The sequence below is a fragment of the Anopheles coustani genome, chromosome 2, assembly GCF_943734705.1.
Source record: "Anopheles coustani chromosome 2, idAnoCousDA_361_x.2, whole genome shotgun sequence".
NCBI classification, from domain to species: Eukaryota; Metazoa; Arthropoda; class Insecta; order Diptera; family Culicidae; genus Anopheles; species Anopheles coustani.
This window is the reverse complement of record NC_071289.1, coordinates 17,318,759-17,333,728: the sequence shown is the minus strand read 5'-3', so window position 1 is coordinate 17,333,728 and position 14,970 is coordinate 17,318,759. Positions and strand designations below refer to the sequence as shown.

General features: G+C 42.6%; 1 protein-coding gene across 1 annotated transcript; it reads right to left on the bottom strand.

The window, feature by feature from the left end:
* Positions 1–1,823: 1,823 nt before the first annotated feature.
* LOC131264008 (nidogen-like) lies at positions 1,824–2,655 on the bottom strand. The gene is made up of 2 exons (XM_058266299.1): positions 2,003–2,655; positions 1,824–1,932 (listed from the first exon to the last, which is right to left on the bottom strand). The coding sequence occupies exons 1-2, from the start codon at positions 2,653–2,655 to the stop codon at positions 1,824–1,826; spliced, it is 762 nt and encodes a 253-aa protein (XP_058122282.1).
* Between the last annotated feature and the right edge of the window lie 12,315 nt (positions 2,656–14,970).

The following is a 14,970-nucleotide window of genomic DNA, read 5'->3' as shown; positions in this document are numbered from 1 at the left end:
GCAGCTAGAATAAGCAGTTGGTTTAACATTACAACGCAAAAATTATATGAAAAATAAGGCTGTATGGGTTTGAAACTAGTTACCGGTGAGAATTGTATTCTTATTGATAATGGATGCGCCACATATGTATCCGGATTCATCATATAAGGCAGCATACCATGGCCAGGACCCTTCCTTTGATCGCGAGCCACCAACGACGAGGAATATGTTGTTAACCTGTCGGTTCCCACACGTTTGTGCCTCGACTATTCCAGCAATTAGAGTACATTGTGCACATAATGTCAACACGATTAGGAACAACACTCTTGAGTAACAAAACGTTGCAATGAAAACGCTTCTAGTACGAAAATCCGGCGACATGATCGTTCCGATGTTTTCGACACACTGCCGGAAGGATCGAACAGGCCGTGATAAAATGCCGCAGAATCGCTTCATGATTAGCATTCCGGCTATTCTGAAACAGATGGGATGATAACATCAATGTGGAACTGGTTTCTGCAGTTAACCAATGCAGAGACTTTTCGGGCCTTTGAAACACGATCCAAATCGGGTTGGATCATTCAAATGCGTGAAACGGAGATTTTTCGCTTCTCTTTGCTACCCTAAGAATTTGTATGTTCTGGAAATATCTTCAGACTTTTCCTTTATATGGCGCTACAACCGCTGAGCGGTCTTGGCCTGACGAAGCTCCATCCGAAACCGCACACGATCACTCGCCACGCTGGTCGAATTCCGTATCCCGGCTACTTTGGCGGCTTCGTCTACGCCATCCTTCCACCTCAATTTAGGCCTACCACGCCTCCTCTGTCCTTGGGGACAGCCTTAAAGGACTTTACGAGCTGGGTCGTCCGGTGCCATTCTCATGACATGACCAGCGCATCGGAGCCTGGCGAGTCTAATTCGCTGTACGACAGTGAGGTCTACGTGCAGCTCGTGGAGCTCGCCATTATATCGGTTTCTCCGTTGTCCCGTCTCACATACGGGGTCAAAAATCCTCCTCAACTATCTTCAGACTAGTAATGTCTTGAAACAGTCATCTGCTCGTAACCAGAGATCAGAGCAGATTAGCAGAAAATAATCATATTGTAAGAAAATGATTACACTACAAGGAGCATTTTAGGTCAGAGCTTATTGGAGAACTTGTTTTATGGGTAAAGTTAATTAATGATTTGGAGCATTTGATCTTACATCGTCGGATCAAATTCGATCGAAGAAGCTTTTTCTTCCTTTCATCACTATTCCAAACCATTGAGAGTTGCAGCCTTCAAGGCAACACGTAACATAGTTAGGAACTGTGATATATCCTCTGTAATGCATAGTAGTTCGTATATAAACTTAAGAAAAGAAGATTTAAGGAGATGTTTATCAAAAGATAAGCTTCGATAAGAGAATATGTGATATAAATGGTAACAGTGATGTTCCTATGATGAATACTGTAGAGGCTATTAAACATCAAGTATATGGTATCTGTTCAAAATTAGGTGAAACTATAAACTGAATCAACTCTCACCGTTGGCTGCAAAGCTGTAATTCAAAACTTTTGTAAACAAACCTCCAAACATTGGTTTAGTTAAATGTGTCGAATGTCTGTTTCTTAGTGCGTCGACAAGTCATTTAAAATCATCGGAAATCATTACCAAAAGCTGCTTTTTAATTCCGGTTGATTGTAAACGTTCAAATGAAAAAAAAAAATAAATCATGAAAATGAAACACCCTAAAAACTATAAAAATACACATTTTATTGCGCTTGACTGTAGCTTAGTTTACAATTGATCTGCCGAAGGTGAGACCTGTAGGTGCATAATTATAACCACATACAGAGTTTAGTTGTTCGAACATGTATTGGATACAGCCTTGATATCATAAATTACACTATTCATGCCGATAAACTCACGGTCACTGCCGTACAAGCTACTGCTTTCGATCTGATACCTGTTGGAAAACAAATTATGAATTAGTAAGATAACCATGCGATTTGAGCCTTGGTGCAAAATTTACTTACGTTTTTTCATTGATCCAGTAGAATCGCTCATTCATCATGGTCAATCCATATGGTCTGGTCAGACCACTGAGGATCGTACGGGTCTGTTTACTGTATGGATCAATGCATGCCAGCGTACCTGTGTCGGCATCGGTATAGCAAAGCTCTCCAGTGGTATCGATAACCTGGATTCCTTTGGGATAAAGCACTTGTGGCCGACCGACCAGCAACTTGCGGTCGGATCCATCGAGATTCGCCCACTCGATCTTCGCTCCTTGTGGTGTATTCCAGTCTATCCAGAACAGCTTTCTTCGTTGCAGGTCAAGTGCGATATACCATGTATTGACATTACCGGTGATCACCACTTTACGCTGAGTCGGATAGTCTAAGCGTGCGACCTCGATCGTACCCTTCAAACTATCAGACCAGTATAACTGACGCCTTATCCAGTCGATTGCTATGCCCCACGGGTTGATTAAATCATAGGTGATAAAAAGCCGCTGGTCCGTTCCGTCATACTTCGCGGTGAAAATCTGTTTCGAAACATAATCACTATAATAGATTCGGTTCTCGACGCAGTCGTAATCTAAGCTATTTGGATCCTCTGCATCGTTAACTCTGATGCTGATTCCTTCGGTCAAAAGGCGTGAAATGCCTCCAGCATGGGTTATCATCAGGAATCCATAATCTCGGTCGAGTTGTGCTGGAAACTTCGGCGTTTGTTTTCTTGTGGGTACGACCAATCTAGGTATGATCGTTGTTGGCGTGCTGACGAATCCCAAGTGGCTCAATATCCACTCCCTGTACTTGCTCACATCGGTGAAGACCGCGTATTTGAAAGGGTCGCATGAACCACTTGATGTATATGTAGAGAACGATACCAAGCCGCGGAGAAACCAAGTCCCATCCACTTCAAAATACATGCCTCCTCCACTGTCTCCGTTGCATGGGGTAGCACCTGTTCCTCCAGCACAATACATATTGCGGGTGATGGAATTTCCGTACGCATGAAAACACTCATAAATATCGACCACGGGAAGTGTTGCTTCCTGAAGGGTTTCTGACACCTGATTACGTTCATCATAACCAAAACCGACCACAGTCCCTCTATGTTTCTGATCATCAGTGAGTTTCTGATCATCGTCCAAGTTCCATAGGCACACGGGTTGAACGTGTTGAGTCATCTCTATGTTTGACGATAGTTTAACGATGCTGATGTCATTGTCTAGGTTTCCTATGATGTGTGCAGGGTGGAAAATAATGTTTGATGCCTTTAACACTTGTAAGTAACTGTTACTTTTTTTCAAATGGTCTCTTCCAACGTGCACTGAGACCTGATCCGTCCTCGTCCGAGTACCAATTGGAAAGCAATGCGCAGCTAGAGTAAAAAATTCAATGAAAATTTCAACTCAAAAATGAAACGAAAAATAAAGCTGTATGGGTTTGAAACTAGTTACCGGTGAGAATTGTATTCTTATTGATAATGGATGCGCCGCATATGTATCCGGATTCGTCATATAAAGCTGCGTGCCATGGCCAGGACCCTTCCTTTGATCGCGTGCCACCAACGACGAGGAATATGTTGTTAATCTGTCGTTTCCCGCATGTTTGTGCCTCGACTATTCCAGAAATTAGAGTACATTGTGCACATAATATCAATACGGTTAGGAACAACACTCTTGAGTAACAAAACGTTGCAATGAAAACGCTTTTAGACACACGCGACATGGTCGTTCCAATGTTTCCGACACACTGGTGGAAGGATCGAACAGGCCGTGATAAAATGCCGCAGAATCGCAGCATGATTAACATTCCACCTGTTCTGAAACCATGGGATTATAACATCTGCGTGGAACTGGTTTTAGCAATCATTTGGGGCCTTGAAACACGATCCAAATCGGTTTGTATCATTCAAATGCGTGAAACGGAGAACTTTTGTTTTTCTTTACTACCCAAGTTGTTCTGGAAATATCTTCAAACTAATGATGAGAAAACTCTCAAATTTTGAGAGCAGATCCGATCGTTTTTTCTTACCAGAGATTAGGCCACAGTAGAAGAAAAAATCATATTATAAAAAAAAGATTACATCACAAGGAACATCATAGGTAAGAGCCTATTGGAGAACTTTGTTTCATGGGTAGAATTGAAGAATGATTTCGAGCATTTGATCTCACATCGTCGGATCAAATCCGATCGTAGAAGCTTTTCCTACATTTCATCACTAGTGTTAATCATTGAGAGAAGCTTTTTAGAACGTTTTGTTGTCAAGCGAATTTAGAACGAGGCTTTTTTAGGGTTACAACCTTCAAGTGGACACATTTGATGTTATTCCAAAATCTCAAAAAACTCGCAGGGGTGATTGGTTTTAGACAGCATTGGTTTAGGTTTAGACATAAGTGTTAGGTTCAATAAACCTCAATGAATTCTTTATTTAATGGCATGGCAACGTAAAAGTAAAGATTTAATACAACCTGTGATTTCGTTTACCTTTGATGGTCTAATTCACACAGGACGTGTCGGAAATTTACAATGTCATATCCTGTAACCTCGATAACCCCGTTTAGGAACTGTGATATATGAAGGCATAGTATTTGATATTCCAACGATAGATATTAAAGGAAAAGGTTATCACAACATAAGCTTCGTTAAGAGAATGAACGACATAAACCGTAACAGTGATACAAATATGATCAATGCTTTAAGGGTTCTAAACAAAAACAAGTATTTGGTATCGGTTCAAAATTAGATAAAACTGTAAACTCAAGCATTTTTTACCTACGGTAGCTGCATAATTTTTGTACATAACCCACCAATCGTGGGTGTTTTTAAATGTGTCGTAAAACAAAGGTGTATCTTGGATCTTGTGGATTGGAATCGTTCAATTTAGAAATAATGAAAATAAATAATAAAATACAACCCAGCTTTGAGAATGCTATTTTTATTGCGCTTGATTGTAGGTTTAGCTTACAATTGCTCTACCGAACGTAAGAGCTGTTGGTAGGACCATAATTGAAGTTATGCAAAAAGTTTAGATGTTCAAACATGTGTTGGTGACTGCCTTGATATCGTAGATATATCCACCCATGCTGATAAACTCACGGTCACTGCCATCCAGGTTGCTGCTTTCGATCTGATTCCTGTTAGAACACAAGGTATGAAATAGCTACATCACCAGGTAATTATTGTTATGGTGCGAAATTTACTTACGTTTGTTCATTGCTCCAGTAGAATCGCTCATCCATTATGGTCAATCCATATGGTCTGGTCAGACCACTGAGGATCGTACGAATCTGTTTGCTGGATGGATCAATGCATGCGAGTATACCTTTTTCGATATCGGTATAGCAAAGCTCTCCAGTGGTATCGATAACCTGGATTCCATTTGGATAATTCACTTGCGGCCGACCGACCAGCAACTTGCGGTCGGATCCATCGAGATTCGCCCATTCGATCTTCGCTCCTTGTGGTGTATTCCAGTCTATCCAGAACAGCTTGCTTCGTTGCCGGTCGAGGGCGATATACCATGTGTCGACAAGATCGGTGATCACCACTTTACGCTGAGTCGGATTGTCCAAGTGCGCGACTTCGATCCTACTCTTCCAACTGTCAGACCAGTATAACTGACGCTTGATCCAATCGATTGCCACGCCCCATGGCTTGGTTAAGTTTTCGGTAATGAAAGGTCGCTGGTCCGTTCCGTCATACTTTGCGCTGAGGATCTGTTTTGAATCAAAATCAATATAATAGATTCGATCCGCGACGCAGTCGAAATCGAAACTATTCGGATCAGCTGCATTGATAACTCTGGTGCTTTTCCCTCCGGGCAAAAGGCGTGAAATGCCACCTGCTCGACTTAACATCAGGAAACCATTATCTCGGTCGAGTTTTGTTGGGAGGTTCGTCGTTGGTTTTCTTGTAGTTACGGCCGATGCAGGCTTGCTCGTTGCTCGTGTGCTGACGGTTCTCAGGTGGCTCGATATCCACTCCCTGTACTTGCTCACATCGGTGAAGACGGTGTACTTGGAAGTATCGCATAAACCACTTGATGTTCCTGAAATGAACGATACCAAGCCGCGCAGAAACCAGGTGCCAAACACTTCGAAATACATTCCTCCACCACTGTCTCCGCTGCATGGGCTAACCCCATCTCTTCTGCCCGCACAATACATGTTGGGTGTGATGGCTTTTGCGTACGTAGCAACACACTTATAAACATCGACCACGGTAAGTGATGCTTCCTGAAGGGTTTCTGACAACTGGTAACGTTCATCATAACCAAAACCGACCACCGTCCCATTATGGCCAACAATCACATTCTGATCGTCGTTTAAGTTCCAGAGGCACACATGGTGAACTTTTCGTGACATGGCTATGTTTGTCGATAGTTTAACGATGCCGATGTCATTTTCTACTTTTTCATTGTTGAATCCAGGGTGGATAATAATCTTTGATGCGTTTAACACTTGTAGGTAGCTGGTATTTTTTTCCAAATGGTCTCTTCCAACGTGCACTGTGACCTGATTCGCCCTCATCGGAGCACCGGATGCGAACAAGCAATGGGCAGCTGTAATACGTAATTGATAAAAACTTACGACCTCAGATCGAAATGCAAAATAAGGGTGTTCTAGTTACCTGTGATTATTGTTTTCTTGTTAATAATGGATGCGCCGCATACGTATGACGATTCGTGATATATGGCTGCGTGCCATGGCCAGGACCCTTCCTTTGATTGTGTGCCACCAACGACGAGGAACAAGTTAAACGGCCGTTTTCCACATGTCTGAGGCCCTTTTGCAGCAATTAGAGTACACTGGATGCATAATGTCAATAAGAATATGAACAGCACTCTTGAGTAACTAAAAGTTGCAATGAAAACGGTTCTAGCACGAGACACATGCAACATGGCCGATCCGATGTTTCCGACACACTGGTGGAAGGATCGAACAGGCCGTGATAAAATGCCGCAGAATCGCAGCACGACATGCATTCCGCCAATCCTGAAATACCTGGGATTATAATATTTGTGTGAAACTGGTTTTAGCAATCAACCAATGCAACGTCCTTTGGGGCCTTTGAAACTCGATCCAAATCGGGTTGCATCATGCAAATGTGTGACACGTAGAAGTTCTGGTTTTGCTGCCCCAAGAATTTGTATGTTCTGGAAATATTTTGAAACTAGTGATGAGCAAACTCCCAAAATCTGAGACCAGATCCGATCTTCTGCTTGTGACCAGAGATCAGAACAGGTTAGAAGAAAGTAAATTGAAGTCCATTATATTTTGGGAATAAGAAATCACATCACATGTAGCATTCGATCAGAGCATATTGGAGAACTCCATGGGTAAAATTAATGAATGACTTGGAGCATTTGATCTCACATCGTTGGATCAAATCCGATTGTATAAGTTTTCCCTTTTTGACACCGCTACTCCAAACCATTGAAAGAATCGTTCCAGATCGTTTTGTTGTCAAGCGAATTCCGAAGGAGGCTTATTTACGGTTAGAACCTTCAAACCAACACATTTGATCTTATATCTAAATCTTTAAAAACCCGTATTGATACTGCAAAAATGAACGTTAGAGGCAGAAAAAATGCAAATTCTTTATTTCTTGGATTTTCCGCTTTTTTGATGGTTGTCAGCAAAACCAAAAACTTTTGGGTTATTTTCAGCCTTTTCGTTCGCTCTTCCGGATATTTAGTAACATTGATGTTGATTTTAGGATCATTCATGGTTGATTTATGGTCGGTGCATAGTTTTCGTTCAAAATTTTATTCATTTCAGAATAAATTATTTAATAATTAATTTAATAAGAAGTGTGAATAAAATTATCGTTACAATGAAACATTTAAATCGTGTTGATCTGTCTGTATCCTTTTGGTAAGAGAATTAGTGTAAAAATTCAATACTTTAAACATGTCCTTCACTTGGAATCGTCTTCATACTGGGAGTAGTAGTCGCATCTCAGAAGCAGCGAGTGGTTCGCAACATAAGAAGCAGAATTGCTTGAGATGGGTTAAGCGACTTCTTTTGGTAATTGAAAAGAAGCGATGGTAATGCTTAGTTTTCCCCGCGTTGCTCGAGTATTTCATCTGGCCTTACACCAGCCGGCCTTCACCAGCCTCGAGGCCAAAGCAAGACATAAAGTGCCCAGGAAAAATAAGGATCTGTAAGGAAAACGATACGACCGTGGAACTTATTTAAGGCTCTTTCCAAACGAAAGGGACCCTCATTGTCCGGGGGTCCGAGTGTCCTTCGGCTGGCGGGTGCCATCGTTTATGTATTATTATCGCTTTAGAATAAACATGAGCAGCACCAGATTACCATCAACCGATAAAGGGAAGTAATCGGAATGATTTTCTTTTCCGTTTCCCCCGGTTCTGTTGTACCAACCGGCGCACCAAGTGAATGGTAAGAAAAACTGAAAAGGGGGAAAAGAAAAGCTCGCCTCACTGCGCCACCATCACAGGGCACTTCATTTGCACGATGGACTCGCTTTCCTCGGCGCGTCCTCGGCGATTGACGAGAGAACCGGCGGTGGCAGGAAAATGAAAATTACGTCAATATTATTTCGGCAGCCATTGAAAACCGGCATAAAGCGTTTTGTTTCCACCAGCGGCAAAATGCGACGACCGGAAGTTGGGCGACAAGTAACGAATTTAATACAACTTCAACTAGGGGTCTTTTCTGGAGTTTTGTTGGAAAAGTACTACGCATTAAGTGCGGTCCATCGTTTGTGCGTTGAATTCATCCGAACAGCCTGAGGGGTGAAAATCAGTGTTGATAATTGGCTTTCTTTTGCTCCGTCGAGGAAAGGGAACGCATTTCCGCTTTCCTTGAGTGGCATTTAATGTGGCGCTCGCCGGTCGGCACTCCCACCGCCGGGAGGAAAGTTTCAAATTAATTAAGAAGGAAAAACAAGATTTAATCCATCATCCACACGCCCGGGATTACTTCCGCTCGGACATTCCCGGTGTTCACTTGGGACACCATTTTGTGGTGGGGTTTCTTTTATTTCATTTCACATTCCAATGGCCGTTTATTAACATGTAATCTGGCGAGTTTGGTGTCCTGGGAGTGTGGCAAACATGATCCGTCCCGTCCTCCCGTTCTCCCGTCAACATCGTTCACGTTTATCGGCATCAATCTCCTGTGCTGGCCAGTTGATGGATCATTTATAACGTCCACCACCGCGAAGGCACATCACTGTCCGACTGTGAGTGTATATTTTTATATTCATTTCTTTCTGGTTCGCTCTCACCGACACTTTCTTTATTTACTTTCTGTTTCTGATCCTTCTCGTCCTTAACTTCCACAGGGAAAAAACGCTTTCCTCGGGAATCTTTCATTTTTTTGTTTCACTCAGGCATTGCAAAACGTAAAATGTGAGCCTTTGCTAGGTACTCTTTGCTATTCGTATCCCCGTTCGAAATGTGTCCAATATTATATTCATCCATAAAAACGCGTGTCGTAAATGGACGTTTTCCTGCATTTATATGCATTAATAAAATTACCCACCATAAAAGTAACAATAACAGCGGAAATTCATAAACCTCGCTCGTGGCGGGGTTGTGAAGTTGACTAGAGGACCATTACTGGCTAGAAAAAGCCCTGCTGCTCATCAACTGTGAGCCAACCGAAAGCCATCGTTATCATTATCAAGACGCCACCGAAAGAGGGGGTGAAGTAGAGAAGAGAAGAAACTTTGGGCTACTTGTGAGAGACAAGTCCGAGCAGGAGGAACCTCACTGGTCAGGGTAGTTAAGGAGGAAAAAGATGAAACGATGATACTACGGGAAAGCCCCTAAACTGGTCGCCTAAGTGAAGTGGACTAAATCTAACTTTACTTCTCTGGTTGGAATAATTGAGTTAAAACTTTCCCAGTAAGATTCTGGACCGGGGTGACGGTGTCTCTTTTTTGTGTCGCAAAGTTGGTTGGCTTGCGAAGGAGTGTGTTCTTATCGGATCGTCGGACACGAAGCGCCCGAAGGCAAGTGATCGTTTGTGTTTCTTCACTCACTTCGATGGTAAATCGCTTTCGCTTGTGGTTGTCCAGCTTCTTCAGCACGTTACAACGAGTTCGCCTTGGCAAATTCTATCCTTTTTTCTTGCCATCTCCAAGGCATGGGACTACCTCAATCGAAGATGATCGTCCCGGTGTGGTGAGAAAGTGGTTTTAAGATTGTGTTAATTGACTTGATTGTCCACCAACTAGCACCACCAAGAGTGCGTCTCTTTTCCTTTAGAGAAAACCGGTTTCGGACGGACGGAGCAAGCTTGATTGCTGGACACGCTCGCACTCTTCACCACCATCCGGGAGTTGAACCCGGGTTTCTGCTCCAGCCAAACGTAATTAGCATAAACGAAAAAACGCAAGCGCCCACTGTAACCGCTCCGGAGCTGCAGTGTCGTTGCGGTTCCGGGTGCCCAGAGTGTCAATAAATCTCAACTTATCATTTTAGTTTTAATCAAGTTATGGTTTCCAGACTTTCCACCACCAACCACCAACGTCGATCCTTTTACAGGGAGGTTTCTTGATGGCGTTCGGTTTGGAACAAAACTTAATTAAAACCAAACGATAAGCAAACGCCTCGCAGCGTTATGCCGTTGGTTACTGGCGTCATTAGGAGATTCTTGATTTTGTTTGCAATGGCAACAGTGTTCTAGTAAAGTGAACATTATGGGGATCCCTGCAGATTTATTTGAACAATCCTGTATAGAGTAAATTGGCTTGACTTTCATTCAGCCGGAATAAAACACTTTCAAAGGCAGACTTATAGATAAACTTTTTTAAGGACTTCCGTCGTCTAAATGCACAATAAAATGTAATTGATGTATGCACATTACTACAGTCCCCAACCAGTTCGGGTGAAGTTTTCCAATGACGAGCTTCCCATGTTTCCATTCCAGCCGACGGGAAGGGAGAACAAATTTACCATATTCTTCCTTGGAGCAAATAAAAGAATCTCTCCTACCACGCTTTCCCGTAGCATCAAAATACTCTTCCGGACTGGTGGGAACCAACCGGATTCAATCCTTTTGAAATCGTACCCTCGAAGGAAAGAAGAAAAAATCATACACCGCACGAAAGGCAGACGAATTTCGCTTCCACGGGACATCAATCGAACGGAGCGCACAAAATATCACAATCAGCATTTCCATTTCTAGCCCCCGGGAAGCGGTAAAAGATTTGAATAAAATCCATAAAAATGTAAATGATATCCAGCGAGCGGATGAGCGGCAGACGGCAAGAGGGACGATGAAGTCGGAGTGGATTGTGTTTTGTCGGCTGTATGTAAGATCCCTCGAATGCCAGGATGGAAGGATTGAGACAAATATTATGACAACCTACGGTACGGAAGCACTGGCGTTTTATTTTCACCGGAAAACGAAACATTCCATTTGGAAAGCACCACGATGGAGGTAAATAGGAAAATGGTATGATCACTTTGGATTGGTTTGCTATTCAGGAGGCGTCGAAGCCTTAAAACTGTTGAGTTGCGAGAAGCCAAACGATAGCAACTATAATGGTCAATGGAAGGAACTGGTTGGCCATCGACTTTTGATTGACGTTTTCCATGGAAAAACATATTATTGTGTTTATCATTTTACAGAAATAACAAATTATCCATGATTTGCCATAAAGTTTTCTCCAGAGAAGAATTATCGATAATATCATAATCTACCGACGTTTCGACATCACTGTCCCTGAAGCAATTGGGATTGAATGTCTTGTATCAGATCTTAGCCGCTTTTTTATTGCATTTGAATTTAAATTTTGTGAGTGCGATCGATTTCCCTGTATTTTCCTTCCCGCAATCTTTTCCATTCCGCCTTAAAGTGAGTCGAATATACCTCACAATGAAGCAATGGTGTTGTCGGCGCACGAAAGAGTTTCTCCCGGTCTGGCTCAGAACTCGACGGCTCGTGTTTCGCATAGAACTTTCCTCCCAAATGGAGGATTCAATATTTGCACAGATGGAACCGAACGTGTTATCAAGCGATCCGCGAACATCCGGCCGGCGTTGGGTTGATGGATTTCAAATCATTTCCTCCCGATACCGACTTTCGCAGGACACACAAGTCTTCCGCGAGTCTGCACGTATCGAACCCCACCACCTTCCCAGAACCGTCGTGACTCCATCCGACCGAACGAGGGATCGATGAACGAACCTCGGCATCGGGGATCAAAGGGGCGGAAAATGCGTTGTGTGAAGTTCTCCGTTTGCTATTGCATTTATTGAAGTGCGTTCGCAACGGGCAAAGCATCAGCGGATTAGTCCTCCCTGTCTAAATCCGTCCATCCATTTCAGGGGAGGCGCTCACAAACCACGAAAAAAGGCATGAAGTCGAAGGAAGAGATACGCAAGGCAAAGGAAAGAGTTCGCTTTTTGAACCGCTCGGTATTTGGCATCGAAAGGAATGTGCTTTTCCATCGAGCTGCCACTCGTTTGTGGTAAAGCATTGGAAAATGGTGCCCTGTTTTGGCCCCCCCCACTCCGTGTTCCTTCCCCTTCCAACTGTCAAGACCTTTTTGCTCACTTGCAGATCCAGTTTCGTTCGGATCGAGATTTCATATGTTATGCTGAGGAATTGAACCGAGTGTAATGCGATTCCTCCTCCGTGGAAAGTGCATCGCGGCTCCGGTCGCTTTGGTTTGGGAACGTGCATAATACGTGCACCGAATGTGGAAGGACAATCCGTGGGATGGTTTGAAATGAAGACAGCGGAATGCCGGAATCTGATATGAACGTTTTTCGCGGCCTTTGATTCAGCTTTTTGACGAAAACGGTCTTTTAATATTAAAGGAAATAGTACACCAACATTTGGATGTTTTTGGAAATTCATATTTTCGTTAATATTTTTTAAATCTTGTAAAACCTTTCTTTTTTATTTAATTTCAAAATTGAATAAATGACTATATAGGCTTAAAGTAAAAGCAATTACAAATTAATCTCTTCTCTGAATAATTACTAAATTTATTATTTTAAAATTTATACATTTTTATTATTCCTCTTTGCAGAAAATTAATTTAGAAATTGATGCACTGTAAAAAACCTTCCCTTTTGAAATATTTATCATTGAAAAATGGTTTCCATATACAGCACACGGTTTAATCTACAATTTCTATCGAAACACTTTGCCGTCGCTCATCAATTCGGTATAAATTCATAAACCTTTTGCATAGGAAGCGCGAGCCACCTGATAGCATCCAGCATTATCCCATGGGGCGATCCGCCAATTTTCATATAAATTGTTTCCCACGGAAATGCATTTGCGGTAGCGATCCACTCCAAAACTCATCCACTCGCTCGTGCTTCCCGTGTGCCCAGTGGATGCGCCCGTTGCCATCAAAACCTGCCCGGGAACACATTCGCCATTTGATTATGGCCATTTGGAGCGGCAGTTTATTTGCCCGCGATCGTATAATGTCATGTTTTCCGCCGGAGCCGGAGCCGCCAACGGAAGGATTAACTGGAGAGAGGAAAAACTTTCCGCCCGCCGTAACGGCTCCCAGGCTCCGGTCCCCGAGGGTTCATTTGTTGGAGGATAATTTTTTTATGAATGCGTCCGAATTTGAGATAATCATAAAACGCGGCGCACAACAAAACCTTTCGCAAACCGTAAAGAAGACAAAAGAACAAGATGCGTAAAGCAGTGAAACGAGAGGCCATCCAGGCGGGTTCTTGTTCCGTGCTTTGAAGTCCCGGAAAGGTCTTATCATCGGAATGTTTCCTCAAGGAATTCCACGCGATGGGGCTGCGGAAGCGGCAGTCGAAATAAATGTACCGTGTTTGGGGCAGCATAATTTTATCAGTGCATAATAAAACACAACGTAAACGGCGTGCAGCCGGAAGTAAAACAAACCCTCGGTGAGGCCGCCTCGGCGCAATGAAATAAATCGAAAAATCCCGCACTAAATCACCGAATATTCTTGCCCCCGTTTATGGCTCTGTTTTGTCGGTACAGGGTTCTGGTGCGATGTGTTTTGCTTTTGGCCCTAATTCCCACAGCCTTGGCGATGTACGAAGTATTTCATATACGGACTTTCAGCTGGTAGAAAAGAACCTCCTGTCGCATTGGTAGCGGAAATAAATTGTCAAACGCACGGAATTATCGACGTAAATAAAGCAGAAATTACGCGTCGGGAAGACGTACGTCCGATTGAAATGGCAAAAGTCCCGGAAACAGATTCGCACGCGTGATTGGTTTCGCCGATCGGTCACGCCAGAGGGGCAATCAATTGTCAAATGTGGTAAAAAAAAATGCTTCCAGTGTCGGTTACGTATTGGTATTCCGGATTGTGTAATATGGCAGCACAAAGCCGAACAAATAATTTCAAGCGATGAATTCATTGAAATTAATGATCAAAAGCGAGAAACGCAAGACAAGAACCATTGCAAATGATGAGAAGTATTTGAAATTCCTGTTTCCCGTTTGCCTCGTTACGTGCCGTGTGTTCCATCGTCAAGCTTAAGCTGATTTTTCGGGAACAGTGATTGAATAAATGAACATTGCTGGAGGGAGCAAAATCATTGCTTTATGTGGTAGCATTTCTGGTATGATATCTGATGTGTTTCAATCGCTAAAAGTACACAAAATGACTACCAATTTGATTCCAAAATAATTTCAGAAAGCATACGAGTAAAAAGAATTAAAGAACTGATTACGATTTCAAGAAAACGTTTTCATGAGGTAGCTTTCAAACAACTGTCAATTATTTTACAAAAACGTAAAGTTTTCATTTTCATTTAAAAAAACTATTACCTTCATAAAAAAAGAACATTGCTCCAGATAAATCGTGAACTTTTTGACAAGCTACTCCATTCGAGAGCATACGTGGAAAAATAAATCAAATGAAAAAAGGAGATCCTTTTTCGCTTTTCTGCAAACCGTGTTGAAAAGATCAGTTTACCTGAAAGTATTCACCATTTTCTATGAAACCGCGTTGCGCAACGTTCGAACTCGATGCTTCACAAAAAAACCCCA